Genomic DNA, 18,752 nt, shown 5'->3' with positions numbered 1-18,752 from the left:
GCATTCTCTTTACTTAGAAACAATGGACGATATGAAAATGAAACCCTGTCATTCCGTGCTCAGATTACGTCGTCCTCTTCCTGTACGAGTGCATGTTGAACAAGTTAGGGTAATTTTTATTACTTTGATAATTTATTTTGGATTTCCTGCGTAGTTTGTAATGCTCTTAGGCCACCTCAGAAAGCTAAGAGGAACACAAGACCGAGGAAGAGGAGTGAGTAGGGACAGATAGTCAAAAAAAGTAAAATATATTTTACAGCAAAAATAGTCACATTCCAGTTTGGTCAAGCGTAGGTGAAGAGGTGATCTTCAGCCTCCAGATCTCATTTATAAGTTGCTTCTAAATAGCATTACAGAAAAGTATTTGCAACTGCTGGACTGATGAGGTGTCTCCAACACCAGGAAGGCAAGGTCCCTTACTCTGTGAAAGCCCAGTGCAGCGACCCAGTCTTCAGTTTCCTCTTGAACCTGAAGTGGCCTTTATGTTGGTGTTAGCATTGTACCTAGATAGCTTCAAGCCTCAGACCTTTGCACCACAACGTTGATGGAGAGAGCCAGTTGTCAGTCATCTTAGGATGAACGTCAGTTTTTATTTTGAGCTGTACAATAGAAGCCATTATGGGCAAGCATAGCATTTTAACGATCACTCTTTCCTCCAAAATGAGAAAATATATGCATCAAAGTGATGATATGTGATTCACCATCTTGTCTCGCTGAACAATTATGTGCCAGTTGCGTGATCTTCACCAACTTACTTGTTAAGCAAAAAAAATTAAATAGTCCAAATAGGAGCGAAAGAAAATGAGAAAAGGAATGAGTGAAAAATAAAGAAAAAGAAAAGGAGTGAAAAAAAGAGAAAGAAAACAAGAGGAAAAACACAATGGCTCCAGCCCACCAAGTAGTAACAAACTTACTTGGTTCAGTTTGCTAACTGAAAGTGCATGCTTTTTAGTTACTGCAATTCATAAGTAAACGGGAACAAGTTCTGTGTGTGTCAAAGATGACCTAAAGAAATTTTGATAGTACTTCAAGGGATCAGGGGAGGGAGTGACCAAAACGACTGGCAATTAGAATGGGAGATGACACAAATAAATGTTGCCAAATAGCAGAACTTCAGTATTTGAGCAAGTCGGAAACTTGCTTTGTTCTACATTCACATGATTCTGCGCGGTGGGCAAGACCATTGTCCGGTTGAGCAGATCTCTGAATCACATGCATACATTTGAAAGAGCATCTTGTAGACTTCAATAATGTTAGCCATGGAGCACCAGAACCATAGTGGATAAGGTCATTCCTGAGTTCACCTCAACAAAAGGTTCTCTGGTCTCAGAGAAGAACAGGTATAGTATAGTCTTACTTGATGAATACCTACCTATATGAATGAGGTAATGCATTTATGCCAGTTCCCTTTCGTTTATGCCTGTATGTTCTTGGACACACTGACAAAGGATGCTGTGGTATAGAGAGTCATATGTCAATGACAGGTCCAGAAGTGGTAGGCCCTCCTGATATTTGTCATCTAGGGCTTTTAATGGCTCTTCCCATATACAGGTTTCGGATAGCTAACTGGGGGAAAAGCTTGATTGGCGGTCATGTCAGAGGTGCCTTTCCGCATAACAGCAGTGGAGTTGACAAGCTGCTTCTCTTCCCATTACTTCTAGTTCAATTTGAAGGTTTGAAATTGGGTGGTAGCTGGATAGATTATTAAAATCTGCAATTGGTTTCTTTATGTGGAAAAGGGCAATTGGGAAGCTTTTGGGCCAAGAAATGGAAGTAAAACAAGTCTATAATTTAGGCCAGTAACAGGAACAAGAAGCCCATTTTCTCTTTGAAGCACTTGGCCGAGCATGGCAATGTCTAAAATATGATGCCTTGATTTTGCTCATAGTTTTTGTTAGAGTTGGCAATCACTATCATGAAGATGGGAAATGTAAATTCAGTTTATTCATTTATATAGAGTAAATAGGACCAAGGCGCCCGACATAAAAAAAGTTCACTGGCACCAAAAGATACATGAAAGTATAGAAAGGTGACATAAATAATACATTTTGACTTTAGGGATCACACAGACTCCAGCAAGATAAAGACTTTCATGGACAATTAAATGATTATCAATCCGGTATCAATTAGGTAACCTAGACAGTAAAGTTGTAACAAGCTAGACACTGTATTGGGTAGGCAGATATTGTGTGAGGTAGGATTAGCATCAGCTCATAATTTGCCTGAACAGTTAGATTTTGAGCTCTCTCTCAAAAGCATGGGGAAGTGCGTATTATCTGAGCCTGGTGGGCAGAGACTTCCATGCAGAAGTGCTGCCATGGAAAAAGATGGCTTCCTTGCTAACAAACATTTAAATCTGGGAATTGAGAACAACTGTTTTTGCACCTTAGGCCTCTGGATCCTCCAGAGACAGTCAGCAATTCTGATGAATAAGGAGGTCTGTTGTTGTATATGGCCTTTCAGACAAGGACACAAAACTTGAAAGGTATTGGCAAACATTGCGCATATGGTAGAAGAACCATTGTCTTCATTTAATTTGGGATGGTGATTTCTTTGACAATCCGAAGAGTCTGTTTAGATGCTGGCATACTCTATCCAGGCTCTTTTTCGAGCAAATTACCACCTTCTGACAGTACTCAACATAGAACCCGCAGACCAGTTTGCCTTTCCACACGTCAAATTTTGTCCACAGGAGTGCCCGCGCTTTAGATTGCATTTTTATGATTACCATAGGTTTACTTAACCCTTTATTCACAGCTTTGCATTCAGACTTGGTTTTGCTCTGTTGGAGAGGGGCTCCAATGTTCAAGCTTCTTAACATAGGTGTGTGAAAGCTAGTCTGGAACTTGCAATGTTGTATCATTAACTGAGTTCTGTGGAAGGTAAGCTTGACTAAGTCCTAAAATGTTTGAGGACTTGTTTTTCGGAGCTACAATGCTGTGTTCCAGTAAACAGAGGCAGGAGTGATTTAGGTTTGCAACCTAGGTTTCACAGTTGACAGATGCAGTGAATAATCCGACCAGAAGGAAGATATGATCATGTCTTCAATCTGACCAGTAAAAAGGTGTGATCTTCATGTCTTTGAGCTTAACAGTAGAGGAGAAACTGAAAATAATTTTTACATTGTGCCTGGCTGTTGCGCTCCGTCCATCATCCCCTTTGGTATCGCTTTGTTCGCCCTAAGCCCCAAGTTGGCAGGTTATGCCCAGACATGGGTCCCTTGCTCACTTTGCCACTGGATTCAAGATAGCCTGGCTGATGAGGGTTATGAACCCGAAACCGGTCCCAGGATGCTTGTTTCCGTTCCAGGGAAGACATGGCTTGGCAGTTCAGGCTGGACTGTTCCCATGAGGCACAGGGTGAGACTGATTTGCATGTGGCCATGTCTGAACTGGGGTAGTGGAGTGAGCTAAAGAATGATGATGGATTAAATCCAGATCAGTTGACTGGGGGTGAGTGTTTGATTTGCTCAAGCACTCCGTTCATCATCCCCCCATTGGTTACACCTAGAGATTCAGGCCTCCTAACAGTAGTATTTTTGAGATAATTACTGTATCATTTTGAACAATTCATTCAGAAACTCCTTATTGTAGCTGGAAGAGAATACCCAGGAAGAAGGTATGGTCAAACTCATGGAATTTAATTAGTAGCTATGAATTTCTCAGTACTTTCATTACTTCTGAACAATCAAGGGGCCCTAGTAAGCCATCACTAGCCCTAACAAGATAGCAGTGCTTTAATGGTTGTGTACTTTTCAACTTTTAGTAGTCACAGTTATCTTTACAGTATTTTTGAGCATAGTAAATCTCCATTCCAGAGAATTCTATCAACACCACCAATTAATTTCCTATACAAGTTAGCTTCTTTGTGTAGCATATAGGAAAGTTAACAAGTCCCAGGAGTTGAACAGAAATTGTGGGTGCATGGCCTAGATCACCATCCTGCTCATGACCCATTTAAATAATTCTTCAAAGACAGCCGCAGATTGCGGGTAACAACGAGCCAGAGTATTGACAGCTTTTAAGCAGTTAATTCCCCCTGGCTCTAGATTGAAAGACTTTGCAAGAGGGTCTTGATGGCTCTCATTTGAAAAAGATCAATTATAACACCAAATGGGTCAGTTTTAGGTCTCACCTACAGACAGCTTTAAGCTGTTTATCAAAAGACCTCTTGAGGACCAGAACATTGCGTACCAACGAGTAGCTTTCATGTCACTGCCATTTCATTGCTTCCTTCTAATTCGATGGCATTCCTTCCTTTACTTGCATCTGTCCCTCCCCTGGAGCAGATCATTACTTTGACTGGATGAATTTTAGCACTCCCCTGATTACATTTAGAGAACAACTTTAGGTACTCAAAAGGAATGCATGTGTTTTCTTGATCTCTCCCTCATGTACTGCTTTTCAACTCAAATCCCTGCCCTGTGCTCTCTGTGTTGGTCCCCCACTCCTCCAGCTCTACTGTCAGTGTGAATCGCTGTTGCAGCCCTTGGGCGCGTCAGTGGAGGCTTTAGCTGTGCCTAGCAGATTTAGTGCCAGAGTGTTTTTGTACCAGGAGGAGTCTGCTGCATTTCCATTTCAGGGATCCCTTCTGATTCTCCTGCTTGGTTGATTTCTGTTTTTTCAAGTGGTTGTCTTTCTTCCCCCATGTCACCTCATATTTCTCAGATGTCATGCCCTTGTGGATACCAAAAAGCCATAACATGCACCAATATCATATTAGAGGTCTTTCACCTTGTCACACAGCTGTTTTCAATGCCCGCACCCATTTCATAGTGACCACATCATAGCAATTTTCACCATATGACACAATCTCTCATTGGTCCTCTATGTACCCATTTCTAAATGGATCTGTCGATACCCAGCTCAAAGTGGTTTTCACTGCCTATACGTCTTACAGTGGTCTTGGAGAGTCTGTCACTGCCTGCACCTATTAGAGTGGTTCAGTCTGCAGTTTCTGGCTGTAATGGTACTGCCTCTAACCATCTCCTTGTTCCCCCTCTAACACCGCAACATTCTTCTCTGCCAGATCACCTCCCTGAGATCAAGATTCGTGCATGGACCCCTGCCAAGCACTGAGAGCATCAACCCTGTGCAGTGCGGGTCCCTGTTACGCCCCCAGTGCGTGTCACTGGAGGCTTTTGCTGTGCCCAGCAGATGCACTACCAGGTTGGTTCCTCTGTGCAACACCATAGGTATGTGCTGTATGCAACAATGATGCTAGCATAGAACCACCCAGAAGGAATAACTCATGGTCCCGCTTTTAATCCTCAAAATGGTTGTAATAAAAGGTTTGTTGCAATTAGAAACAGCAGAAGTGCAATATTAAGCACTTTGCAAAATGTATTCATCTTTTTCGTTGCACTTCTAATAAAACTACTTCTGCGACTGAAATGCTTTTTGTCATCAAGAAATAAAACTTGCATTTCAGACCCAGGGATTAAATGGATATTCCAAAATTGGGAGATATTTCAAAAGGGAAATCATATGAAATCCTATGTACAAACAGCATTGGATTTTACTCTCCACGAGATTCAAATCTACCGCTACATACAATTGAGACAGGCACTGGAAAAGCATCTAGAGGCCCAGCTGGCAATACAGGAGTTCAATCCACTAAAACCAAAATGGGCAATTGAGAGGCTGGACAATAAAGGGATTTCCTCAGTTTACAGATCATAAACACAAAAAATCCTCGATCCATTAACAGATGTGCGCACCTGATGGGAGGCAGACTTAGGTACACGGTAAGATGGATGGAATATGGCTAAAATGGCCTCACAGACATTTGCAATACCATCTCACCTCCAACTCGTTCAATTTAAATACTTTAAGTATGGTCTACAACAATTCAGAGAGACTCTGGAAAATGCACAAGAGTGGAGACCCCCCCCCCCCCCCCCCCCACCGTCTGCGATACAGTAGAACAGTAGGCTACTCTATACACCCAACATGGTAATGCCCAGCATCAAAAGACATTGGACATAAATATACCGGAGATTAGCAGAGATGACAGAAGACCCGTAGAATTAGATCCTAAAGTGGCAACACTGGATCACTGAGGGATTTGACTTTCTCACATACAGATTGCAATGGGCGCATTCATAGCTAAGTGAGGCATGAAATGACACTGGAAATCGGGTAGAGCTCCCCTTCCGAGAATTGCTTAAAGGAATAGGCTACAGAGCTAGACCTGAAGAAACCATATAAAATAAATCGAAGATGCACTCAAGATCGTGGGATAATCTAGGGCCCTTGGGGGAAACACGTTCATGGAAAATTACCCAAAGTTTAATTCAATTAAAAATGTCAAATTGCTATGTAATTGAAATGAAGTGTCTAATTTTGGGCGATCGTATATTATTGTGTGCCATATCATTTAACACCTGTAGTATGTTACTAAAGGTATGCAAGAAGACATGCCTTATTAAGAATAGACACTGGACTGACTTCTAATATTTTAAGGTAAAAAGCAGGTACATTCATCAAGTCTTTTGTGCATTATCAGAAACTGGTTCAAAGGTTTGTTTTCATTGCTTTCTGACACAATTTTTTGCGAGTGACAATTCAATACTTTGATTTTAATTTAATGACGCTTTAATTTCTGTCCTACATATACAGGCCATTTCCATCTCCATCACCGGACCCTGATGACAGTCTCCTGGCTCAGACAATTCACCATTTAAGCCTCATATCTGTGTCTGGCTAAATGGCAGTTCGCCCTTACCCATTTGCATTACATAACTATCTATACCAATGTCGCATGGTATCAGGCTCAAGTTTCAATGGAAGGAGCACAAAAGGAGGAAATAATCAGTGATGCTTGAAGCAGGGCTCCCGCTTTCAAAAATTTGGTCAAGAATTGAAACTAACATTATGCACAGATTTTTCCAGTCAGACATATAAATTATATACTCTGCTGCACTTTTTTTTTTTTTTTTTTTAATTGTTTTTGGGAATACATTAATATGGTTTTTGAAAGAAAATGAAACAAATCATACAACAAAAGGTCAGACAAGAGTAGAAATAAATCGCCACAGGGCCCATCGGTTCAGTAGAGTTCACTATTGGATGACTGGGCAATACATCTCTTCTCCAATGCTTATCCATGTTCGACCGGCTTGAAAAAAGGGATACATCGGTATTGATAGCAAACTCACCATATTTTCTAATACTTTTCTGAGGAAACCCTGGCTTGATAAATCGATTGCTCAAGGGTAATACAGCGGTCCACCCCTTTCCAGCAATCTGGAGAGGGGTTCCACCTGTCCGCATTAAGATAGGTCGCATTCTTCCATTACCAATCCCTGCCACAATACCACAATGAAGCCATTTTGTATCTGTTGGGAGTCTAGATCGACATTAACATGAAGCAAGGTGAATTTAGGGTCATCGGGCAGATTCCCTCCCTGAACTCGGCCTAAGGTGTTAAGGACTCTCTTCCAAGAAGTTCTGATTTTGAAAACGTCATACAGAATGGAAAAAGTTCTCCTGTCTCGTTTTTACACCTCTTTCTCGAAGGCTTGCAACAGCTCAATAAAGGTGCCTAGAATATTAATAACTAATGAGCAATACTTGCAATATTTTGCACTCTTTTAATCCCCCCACAAGAAAAATCTGAATGCTTGCCTAAATCAGCTATTACTGTCCCGAGGAGCACCTTCCCCCAAACTGGAAATACCATTAGTATCCCATTCCTTAAAACCTTGGAGCACTGAGACCTGCTTTAGTCTGTGCCCCACCCATAATGGGTATCTTTAGTAAATTAGTTTTCCCAACCCAGATCCTGCAATGTGTCCTCTTACATTTTCAAACACCATCTGAGCAGCCGGAGGAAGAGGGTGGCAATGCCCACTCCTATACAGTAGGTGTAGGATATGAGGCTCCTGCAAAGCTCACTTTTCAGTTGTAAAGACAGGGTCATCTTGTGTATTGTACAGCTCTTCATTAATAATTTAGTGACTCGTCCTGTAAGAAGTAATATCTGCTGCTGCAATTTCATCAGCGTCTTGAGACATTTCACGAGAGCTATTTTGGGCAATCTACAATGGCAAGCTACATATCAGGGATTAAAGACTTGCAAAAATGATGCATGGGATCACAAATGGGAAATCATGTAACTAGTGGAGTAGAAGAGGCAAAGTGGACATTTTGATTATGGCCAACCTATCCATTCCCAATAAAGGGAATGGAGACCAAAATAAATATTGCTGTATTGTTTTATCAATTTGGGTTTGTATATTTTTCCCCATGCAACTACCTCTTCCAATGTAATAAAACCCCTTAAATATTTAAAGCCTCCCCTGAAAACAAGAGAGACTCTGAACCCAGGTAAGATCCTGCGCTTTAGTGGAAACTGAATATACTGCAGACTTAGCCTTACTAAGTGTTAGACAGGGGAATTCCCCAAATATGCGGACGATACAGAGTGCTCTTGGCCCTTATAAGTTTGGGTCTTGTAGAAACACCAACATCTGAATACAAGAATATTCAGTCAATAACATCTAGTGTTCACTCTAATTCGCTCAAGAGACTATCTATGCTGATCCATTTTACAAGTGATTCTATCACAGTAGTGAATGGCATGGGAGAGAGAGAGCAGATATCCCTGCCTTGTGCCCCGTTGCATAGAAAATGGACCAGATAACTCACACCCAACACTCTTTCATGCCACAGGCTTCGTGTAAAGCAAGTGTGCATGTCTATGAAATCAGGGGACAAGGTTTTCCTTCTCCAACAGAGTAAATAAGTAACTCCATTTGACTGAATTGCAGGCCTTCTCAAAATCAGCCAGAAGCACCAGGGAACTGTCTAATCTATCCACCATTGCGTAAGCATTCTGGAGGTGCCTTATATTATGTCTAGTAGCCCTTCCTGGCATGAAAACAAAAGATAGACCAGCAAGTGGATCACTCAATAGACAGTTACCTAGGGTCATGGCTTGGATTGTAACCTCCACTTTCCAGAGAGAAATTGAGTGATGGAAGGAGCATTTCTCAGGGATTTAGAAGGCTTGGGATCACACTGATTTCCGCCACCCTCAGATCTGACAGAAGTGCACCACTAATGACAGCTTCCTCCAGCATGTTTTTGATATATTCAGTTATATTATGTGAGATCTGTCTAAAGAGTTTAGCAGAGAACCCTGCGGGCCCACTGTCTTGTCAGGCTGGAGAAGACTCTGCACCGTCGCCAGTGCTTCTCCAGTAATGTCTGCCTCTAAGAGCTTGCACGCAACTTCAATAATGCACCTTACCGAAAGTTCTCATGAAACCTCTTAGTGCTGCAGCAGCGGGGGCTCTCGTGTATGCATATCAAGTTGTGAAATAGAAAGACAAGTTTTCTGCTATGTTGCTATTTTCTGTGACCAGGAGACCACACTCGTCCATCGCTTGGGCAACATGAACTCAGTTGTCAGAGTTCCAACACAGCTAACAGAGAATTTTAACTGCTATGTTTCCACATTGGTATATACAGCTTTGGGTTGTGCGCTATGACGAGCGTGCCTTACTGATGAGGGTTTGCTGGAGCACAGTTTTAATATGTTGAATGCTGTTGGCAGGAGTCTCCACATAATGGACCCTGAAATCTAAGTGGTTTGGCTTCAAATGAACAAAGACTATTTCATCGTGCCATGATGGAGTTCAAAACATTTATCTGCAACCTCCACAACATGAAATCTACATTCTAGAATCGGTTAACCACCATGCGTTAAGGTGCCAGCTGGCTTTCTCCTCCTGTGGGCCCAGCTCCAAGAGCAGTTCAACAGGTGTCTGATCCAAGAGGCCATGAGCCAGAATACAAGTATTGGACACCCTGACTAGATTGACATTTGGTACAAAAAAGCTACTCTATTCTTGAATGGGTTTCATGGGCATCGGAATAAAACAACGTGAAACCACGTTCACTGAGGTGGACTCTACCTCAAACATCAGTAATACAGAAGGCGCCCGGTAACCTTGAAAGTATGGTGGGTCCTTGTTGTGTGGATCCAGAACTTACAGTATAATCGAGACCCAGTCAGCAACTCCATCCGTAGGCCCCTAGATTCCAATCACTGGATGGAATCTGTTAGGACAGTGCAGATACATTCCAATAAGGTCGTAGTCAGAGGTGGAGGGGGCACAAACTCTCAGAACAGATGAATGCTCCCCATAAAGTATCCTCAAGACTACACATATCTCCCCATATGGCGTGCCATGTTAATGTTATCTTGTCATGCAAATGATTGTGAATTAATATAGTTGCACCCCTTGATCTCTGGACATAACACACAGTGCACACTTAAGAGAAATTATATGATGCCTCAAAGGGGCATTTATTACATGGTAAATGGGTCTACTGCAGTAAGAGCAAGTCAGGACCAAGTCTTTTATCTGTTTTGAAGCTTTGTGCTTCTTCCAACCGTGACCCAGAGCCGTCCCTCTGCTCAGGTGTTTCTCCACAGTCATACTGGGAGATGCAGATCTGACAAGGATCGGGGGAATCTTCAGAGTCTCACTTCGCCTCCAAAAAGAGACCTAGTAGGTGCTGTTTCCCACTACAACACTGTTCCAACTGTACTGACAACATAACAGAGGTAGTCAGCGTGAATGTATATGGATTATGATAGACAGGCTTGAAAAATACACACACCCACTCACTATGGCGAGTTACATTTTATCACGGGGAGCTATTTTTAGGGCCCAATAGTCTGTTCTGGAGAGACAGTTTGAGCTGGTAAAGAGGAGACGTTCTGTTCCTTCAATAAGTGAAAGAGCAATAAAGAGGCCTTTAAATCTTGTTTTTATCTTGTCACATTTGCTGTGTGTTTGAAGACAGGGGTCAAATATTGTTGCTTATTTTACCCTAGAAATTGGTGTTTACTTTTCTTTCTCTGACTGCAAAGTTAGAGGATTTCATAAAGTGAACTGTCTGACAATCTTGCTGGGGTACAGGAAGTTTGAAATAAAAGGCAGTAGGAAGTCAGTTTCTTTTCTAACACACATTTAAATAGCTTTTAAATAAACAGTACACATATTTCAAAATAAATCATCAGCTAGGAAAGCACTTTTTTGTAATTCAGAATTGCTAATGGCGACAAAGATTTTAATAGGTTCAAAACAAATCGAACAGTTTACTTGATGATGTGCAAATGATAAACATTTGCTAAAACATGATTTCTAAATATTATCATGTGTGTGCTGCATAGTTTTATCAGTAAAACTGCAGGTCAGTGGGAACATTTGTGGCCACTGCAATGGAAAATGTGCTGTCTGTAAATGACAATGTGCTACCACAACATGCTTTAGTAATATACGCATTAAATTTAGAGTTTTAATATGAACTGAAAAACATTTCTGCCCCACTGCTGATGGTGATGCTGTGAGTGGTCAGGGATTAAGTGTGCTCTACATGTGCGCTAGATTTTTATTATACATAGAGCAACGGTTTATTCTATTAACTAGAAAAATAGTTTATTGTAAAGCAAGTATGCTGAACACACACATTTAAAGGTGCTCTTATGTGATCATGAAGAAAAAAAGCATCTCTGTGTAATAAAATATTTGCCAAGCATTACACAATTTGATGCCAGCTTATGAGTCAAGAAGCATTACAGTAAGGTCAAGTAGATTATTCAAGTCACTAGACCTTCAGATCTGGTAATATTGTTGTGATTTTTTTAGGCCTGCGAGAGCACGCTGCAAAGTTAGTTAGCGTCCGCCATCTTGACCATTCGACTACACCCTGTGTTTTTTTATATTACATAATTTTAAATCTTCAGATCTACTTGTATATTTCATGCACGAGTAAGAAAGAAGGAACATCTTTGTAATCCAAAGTGCAAAATATCAACTGTAGAGTCCAGCAAGCACTTGCGTGATTTCACATACAGACCCATACAACTCTTGTTCAAAGCCATGCAAAGTGCATGCTCACACATTTATAGAGACATGTTTAAAATGGGTGAACTATGACTTGTTCAAGGGAATGTTCTGTTCTCATTTTGAAGGTTTCTGAAAAATCTGCTTTGGAAAAATGGACAAGGTCTTTTTGTAATGCTTACTTGTATCCCTGAAAACATGTTTATGTCAGTGAAGTGATTACAAGTTTGGCTGGAATTAAATTTGTGAGATCTTTGAATCAGAAGAGGTCGATCTCAAGAGGTGATAACAAAGCTGGAGTTATTCTAACTCCCTGCATAACTAATAAGTGCAGTTTTGAAATGGAGGATTTTCTTGCAAAATGTATGCTTTTGGCTTCCTAAATCATGGCCATTCGTCCATCTCTGAACCTTGCTTCAACACAGTTAGCATCTTATGGGAGTAAAATATTTATGCTTTTAAAAAGAAGTAAAGAAAAAAGCTTAAAAGTGAGGTGGAAGATTGACACATTCGGTCCAGATGATGGTGGAACAGAGTATTCTTAAACTTACATATGGAACTACAGCTGAGTTCAACATATGAAAAAATATGTTACGACCAGTGTAATAGGAAGCAGCTTTAATTGACACAAACGATTTGAAGGGACTAACCTCAATATAAAGCTTTAATGGCATCTAGAAAACAGAAGTGCAGCCCTATTGAAAACAGTTCTATGGCACAGTGAGAGCGGAATATATAGCAATCCATGCCACCCCTTCCGATACTACAGTAAAACAATGAGAATATAGTTAGAAGTAGATGCCGAAAGATGATTAACAGCCTACAGTAGCAAGATGCAGTTTACTGTGACCAGGGGCAATAGAACACATGGAACTATTAAGCTTCAAAGTCTAAGATTTCAAATCAGTCAAATGACAGCAAATTACCAGCACGCTTGCTTCAATAGTACTAAAATGCTAGCAAACCGTATACGCTACAGCTGCATGTGTCATATATACGATGTATTACAAAAAACTGCACTAAAACGTGGCTTAGAGCAGTGGAGATATAGCTTGAGGGAAGTGTTCTGGACCACTTCAGAAAGTGCCCACCACACAATAACTGTTGGGACTTAAAAATTCAAGCCCAAACTTAATCATGGAAAATATAAGTACGCACTAAGTGCTATTAGTCATAGTCCCGCTTTTCGTATCGAATCCCATAAAGAGAAAAAAAAGGAAGAGGAACTGTTCTGCAGTTCTTACAATGATATCCTGCAATACATGCTGCAATGTATGACTCTGCGAAGACAGTCGAGGGAATGCCCAAAAACCAGAGCTCATGCATTACAGCATCATGGGAACCTAGTTTAAACAGCGTAGGTTTTAAATACAAAGAGACATTTTTTTTTCTGGAGTCGGACACGTTTGCTCATATGCATTGCTTGTCTTTGAAAGGCACTGAAATAACAATGATTCACAAAGCCAATAGGGGGGAGGGACGCAAGTGGGACCAGTAAATTAAAAAAAATCATTTTAGTTGCGCGAAAGTGCTTTCAGTATAGTGGCACACCAGCAAATCAGCTGCAGGCCCCTCTAAAAAAACAATACAATTAAAAAATATGTAAATGACCGCAAAGGAGGAGCAAGATGGGGGGGGGGGGGAGCAACAAGTAGTGGGTGGGTGTAAGGGAGAAACAAAAGCACGGAAGGCTGGGCACCAAGAAAGCCAATATAAAAAATAAAAACTAGAATAGACAAAAATAGAAGCAGGGGATGGTGTGGGGGAACCAATGAGCGAGCTCTAAGTAAGGATGAGGTGGCAACATGGAGAGAGCGGGAGACTAGGAGATGTAGAGTAAGTGGCACATGAGGGAGAGAGCTAGAAAGCATATGCATTCTCAAGGAGTGCTAACAGAAATACCAGAAGCAGAAGGAAAGCCATGGACTAAGCAGCAGACAAATTAAAATGTCAATAAATCTAATCAATGATAAGCAACTGGGGGCTCTTAGCCCAATGCAAGCTTTTGATATGGTCTACAAGATTTCTTTCATAAACAGAAATCTAAAAGCTGTCTGGTAGACAAGACCTAAAAATGCTCTGCCCTTCCGAGAACATGGAGCTAATTACATTACGTTGTTGATGCTAGGTTGGACCTAAAGGCTCACGGTGCTGTTCTTGCTACAATTTAGACTGAAATACAGTTGCTCTTTCAACTACCAAAAAAAGCATGAAAATAGACATAGGAAGCCAAATTGAGCGAGTGACCAATCCTTCAGAATGAATATGACAAGTTCTATGGACAAATACACTAAAGAACATGCACTTGTCCGAGCACAAAAAAGTACAGTATGAAACTTAAATGTGAGAATTTATCCTACAGGGATCAATGCTCTCAAACTGAACCGCAGTCCTACACGTCTGTCCTCAACTGCTGGTGTGTTCTAGTTTCAGAAGCACTTGTACTAACCCTAGAACAACACAAAAAGTATTAGTAGTGCCCTTTTGAAAGGATGAAGCACTTACTTAAAAAAAAAAAGTTTTTTTTTTTTATATATAACCTCAGTTAACCCCTGTTTCACACCTGCTTTAGCAAGTGAGTCCTGGTAGCACTTAATGGGCCAATAGATCTGATCGTATCAATTGACCCAAATTAGAATAACAGTGAAAAGTGGTTTACATATGATTTAACATTTGGTCGCATTGTACTCGGAGGTACAGATTCTTTTATATTACAGTGGAACTAAAGAAAAATCAGTTTGGTTTGGGAAATGTCCTACCAAGCACAGAATCTAACGGGTGGAAAGGGCATACATAGACATCATCATCAGTCTGTTGCTAAACCAAGCCATCAGTCTCAAAAATCAAAAACTTCCAGCACTTCAGAAAGGAGCAGATATTTTATGAAATTAATATTTCGGCATACAGTAATGACAAGCAAGACGAAGAGCATCTCATCTATTGAGTAAATAAATGCTGTACACAGATAACCATATACTGCAATTACTTTTGAACGCTTAACAATAATATTCAAGCTTTTATCCATATTCTACAAGTTTTTCCAATTAAAATGAACACAAACTACAAAACAATATTTGTGTTTAGGAAAATTAATTCTACCAACATATAATGAAAGTTGTTGGTAGTTTTTCCAGAGTTGCCAAACTAGTAAGTAAAGAGTATATTTGTGTTTCGCAGATCTTGTTTAGCCTCCAACAATATCACCTGGCTCTAACCTGCAGCATCAGCTTCACAGCAGATGCCGGACCTTGTAATACCAGTTTAAGCCGGAAGCTCACGGTTCGCAGCACTGCGCTCCATCCTTAACCAGCGTGGGGCGCATCTACTGCAAAGCTACTATTTACTGTCAACAAGGCCTCTGTGTCCTCTAACTCAGAGACGCTGGTAACTGTAGAAGCAAAAGGGCCCGATAAGGGGCCCTGGAGGTTTCCATTAGGACAAAAGTCGTAAAGGGCATACAAATGTACAAGGAGTTACAAAGGAGCTGCAACCATATATAGTCTGAATACCAAACAACTAAGAGAGGCACACATCTAAAACAATGGATGGTAAGACCCCGGCAGATTAAGCAATGCCACCTGTACTCATAATTTTAAATGGATGACATTTACAGACTTTGCATATTATCAACCTCTAAACACGTGATTGAGAAGACAAATCTAGTTGCTACCTCCTCGGTTTTATACCTCGAACTTTTATTCCCCTCGTTTAAAACCATCCTTTTTTTTTCTTCCCGTTTTCCTCTACCAGATAGACACCAACTGTAAACACCATCCCATTTCATTTTCTAGACTCCGAACCACTTAAATTGATCCAATGGGTGGGTATATTGTGCACTATGTACTACTGGAACTAATTAGGAACCACCCAGTTCTAGCTACAGATGTGCCAGGAAGCAGGCACCTATTCGTAAACCTATGAAATTAAGATCCGCACATAACATGTAAATCAGGGGAACGCGACTGTTCACGGAGCTATTCTTATTAAACACATAATAAGCGCACTGCAATTGAAGATTATTAAAACTATTCTAAAACACTGTATTTAACCTGAACGATCATGGATGCTTGAATTAAAACACGGAACTTCTATGATTGAACTTTTGCACTAGTTCTCAAGGTCATTTAAAGGGTAACACTAACTTTTCGTGAATATCTCCAGGGTTCAAAACCTGTTAGATCTATTTCATATTTTGGACAAGAGTGTTTATTTATAGATGTAGTTAAAGTACTTCAGATTAGGGATTATTTTAATCGCGAACACATTTTACACTCAATCTTCTCATCACAAAACTCAAATTATAGCGAATGGTTTCTATCAAAAAAGAAATGTTAAACAGCTTAATCAGTTTAGACTTTAAAGGGGATCAGAGATGCAAGTGCAGTAACTGTAGAAGGATGTAAGCATTGCAAATCACAGGAAATTCCTTTTGCATCACATGATGCCTCTTTGACATTCTCCCTCGGAGGAACGATATGTCCTTCAGAAGATAACCGTAGGCTTTGCTTCCTCGCCAGGTCAGGATGATCACTGCAACCTGCACAACTGGAGGATTTAGGAATCAAACTGTACCCCTTCATTATTTTAGCATGCACTGCGTTTGGATATGAGTTTCAGGGTTGATAAGAACACCGGCAGGGGTTGACTCTTCGATTGCACTGCTAGAATTGTGTCTACGCCCTACACACTCTGGTTCCTCTTTTGGAAATCAAGACAGCTCGCATCTACCCGACCCTACAAAACACAAGCGATCGTAAAGGGTGGGGTATGGTCAAAACGTCCGTCCTGCATGTCGCTGTCATGGGTCTGCAAAGAGGGAATTTTGGGTGTACATACTCAGAAATTACAAATAACATCCCGCTGAACGGGCGTGTTCTAATAATTTGCAAAGAAAGGGAGGCGTCTATACAAAAAGAAGAAACACAGAATGAGAAATACATCTATCAACAAGACATAGGACACATAGGACGCCGGGGCTTTCCCCAGGAAGAGGTATTCATCCCGGGAGGGAGGGGGAATGGGACACGGCAAGAGGGGAGTCTGCTAATCCTGCTTCCAAAGTATGACAAGCTGGGCTAGCGGATGGAAGGCTGTGACGATGTCAGTGTCACTAATACTGTACCTGCTTCTGGACGTCGGCATCGCTGAGGGCCATGGTGGCTGTGCACTCGGGCTGGAGATATTACTGAGGTGAGAAAGAGAGCTGGGAGACCGCTGGAAATGGCACTGCCGGGGTGACTGGTGCAGCAGTGCTGACAAGAGACGGTTGTAGGTTTGTCCCGATGGATGCAGAGGGCTCGCGACAGGTTCCTCTTCGCTGCCTCCTCAGTCTGACACTAGACTGAGCAAAAGTCAGCTGACTGTACGTCGTTCTCTTGCGTATGCACCGTGTCACGTGATCCCCCAGTCACCAAGACGTATGCGCTACTAAAGCTAGAAGAAGGACTGCTCCAATTACCCCCGCCCCGCCCCGACTCACGTAGATAGTGTCTTAGTTCCGTTTAGGGCATCGGAGCCTGGAGCTTGAATTCTGACTTGCTGAACTCTTTGTTATCAAGGACGCAACTAGACCTGAACACTGGGGGGGTCGGGGTGTTGCGGTACTTTAAGCGGCAGTGGCGGGGCTACCGCTTCACGCGCAATGAGGGCAGAGACATTCTCAGAGCAAGTAGCACACATTTCCAACGTGTCTTGTTTTAATGTACTCAGCAATGTGCATGCCTGTAAACTGGGCTCATGTCCCAGAAAAAGAAGTTGGGGGACTAACCAAGTTAGGCAATATGCAAATAACACTATGGCATAAAACATAGCCAGGGCCGGCGCTAGGCATGGGCAGCTGCCTAGGGCCTCGCTCCCCCACCAGCATGGGGCCCCTGTACCAGTGCAACACACCACCGAACCTCTTGTACCTCTGCTGATCCTGGCAAGAAAGGTGTCTGTGTCTGTTAGCAACTGGGCTAACAGGAGGGGCCCTCTCCCTGGGCCTATCGCTATGGTTTAGGGAGGCCTAGGGGAGGGAGATACTTCATCTTGTTCCAGTTGCAAGGAGACGCGCATTTTGTCCTGCAATTAGGCCTCCTGCCTTGCTGCCCATTGAGAGACACTGTGGGACTCCCTTTGTCAGCACTTTACCATCTGCACAGTTTTAACTCTCATCCCCCAAGCTATTCTCTCACCTTCAGCCGGATATGAGCTGTGAAAGGTGCTTGTAGGTGGCAAAGAGGGAAGCTACGGCCAAGGAGGAGTCTGCACAAAGCATCTTCCGGAGCCCTGAAGGTGTCACTTATGTAAATAAGAGGGGCCTCGCACATTACCCTTTGCCTGAACCCGGGCTCTGGCCTAGCTCTCGTTCCTGTTCTAACATTGAGCCCATAAAGGCCAGAGTTTTCATGTGGCTTCTGCCTGCCTCAGTCCCTTTCTCCAGGATGTGGTGTTAGGACCAGAGCTTGCAAACAGGTTCAAGTCTCGGCATCAGCTCAAAATTCTGTGTTGATGGGCAAATTACGTAATCTTCCCTGCCTATAATCAATAAGTGTATAAGTGCAATGTAACTAAGGCTCATGTTGGGAAGCAGCGCTAGATGAAAAGATAGATGAGCAAGATTGGCAATATAGCTGCACGCAACTCACACTACTCACGTCAAACTGCAACTTGCGCATCATCCACTTTAAGTTTCTTCATCAGTTATATTACACGCCGACTAAATTACATAGTTTTGGTCTTCGGGATACAGATAGATGTCAGAGATACAAGGCTGAAGGTGCAAATTTCTTGCATATGTCCTGGTCATGCCAACAGTTGCAGACATATTGGCGAGAAGTCACCACCGTACTCACTGAAATGCTGGTGGAGCAGATTTCCAACACACCCCTGGTGTGTTTGTTGGGAG

General features: G+C 41.9%; 1 protein-coding gene and 1 non-coding gene across 2 annotated transcripts in view; one reads left to right on the top strand and one right to left on the bottom strand.

Annotated features, from left to right (window-relative positions):
• ATP6V1E1 (ATPase H+ transporting V1 subunit E1) overlaps positions 1-17,201 on the bottom strand; it is a 140,580-nt gene extending 123,379 nt beyond the window's left edge. The window contains exon 1 of the mRNA XM_085652168.1: positions 16,986-17,201. Coding sequence (XP_085508294.1) covers positions 16,986-17,018 — 33 coding nt within the window. The 5' untranslated portion in view covers positions 17,019-17,201. The remainder of the gene's footprint in view (positions 1-16,985) is intronic.
• Positions 14,282-14,390, top strand: LOC146854814 (U6 spliceosomal RNA). Its single transcript, XR_014958930.1, has one exon. It is a non-coding gene; the product is annotated as a U6 spliceosomal RNA (small nuclear RNA).
• Positions 17,202-18,752: the final 1,551 nt, after the last annotated feature.

Source organism: Triturus cristatus, chromosome 4_1, assembly GCF_964204655.1.
Source record: "Triturus cristatus chromosome 4_1, aTriCri1.1, whole genome shotgun sequence".
NCBI lineage: Eukaryota > Metazoa > Chordata > Amphibia > Caudata > Salamandridae > Triturus > Triturus cristatus.
Note: the sequence above shows the minus strand (reverse complement) of the source record. Positions and strands in the feature narration are given on the sequence as shown.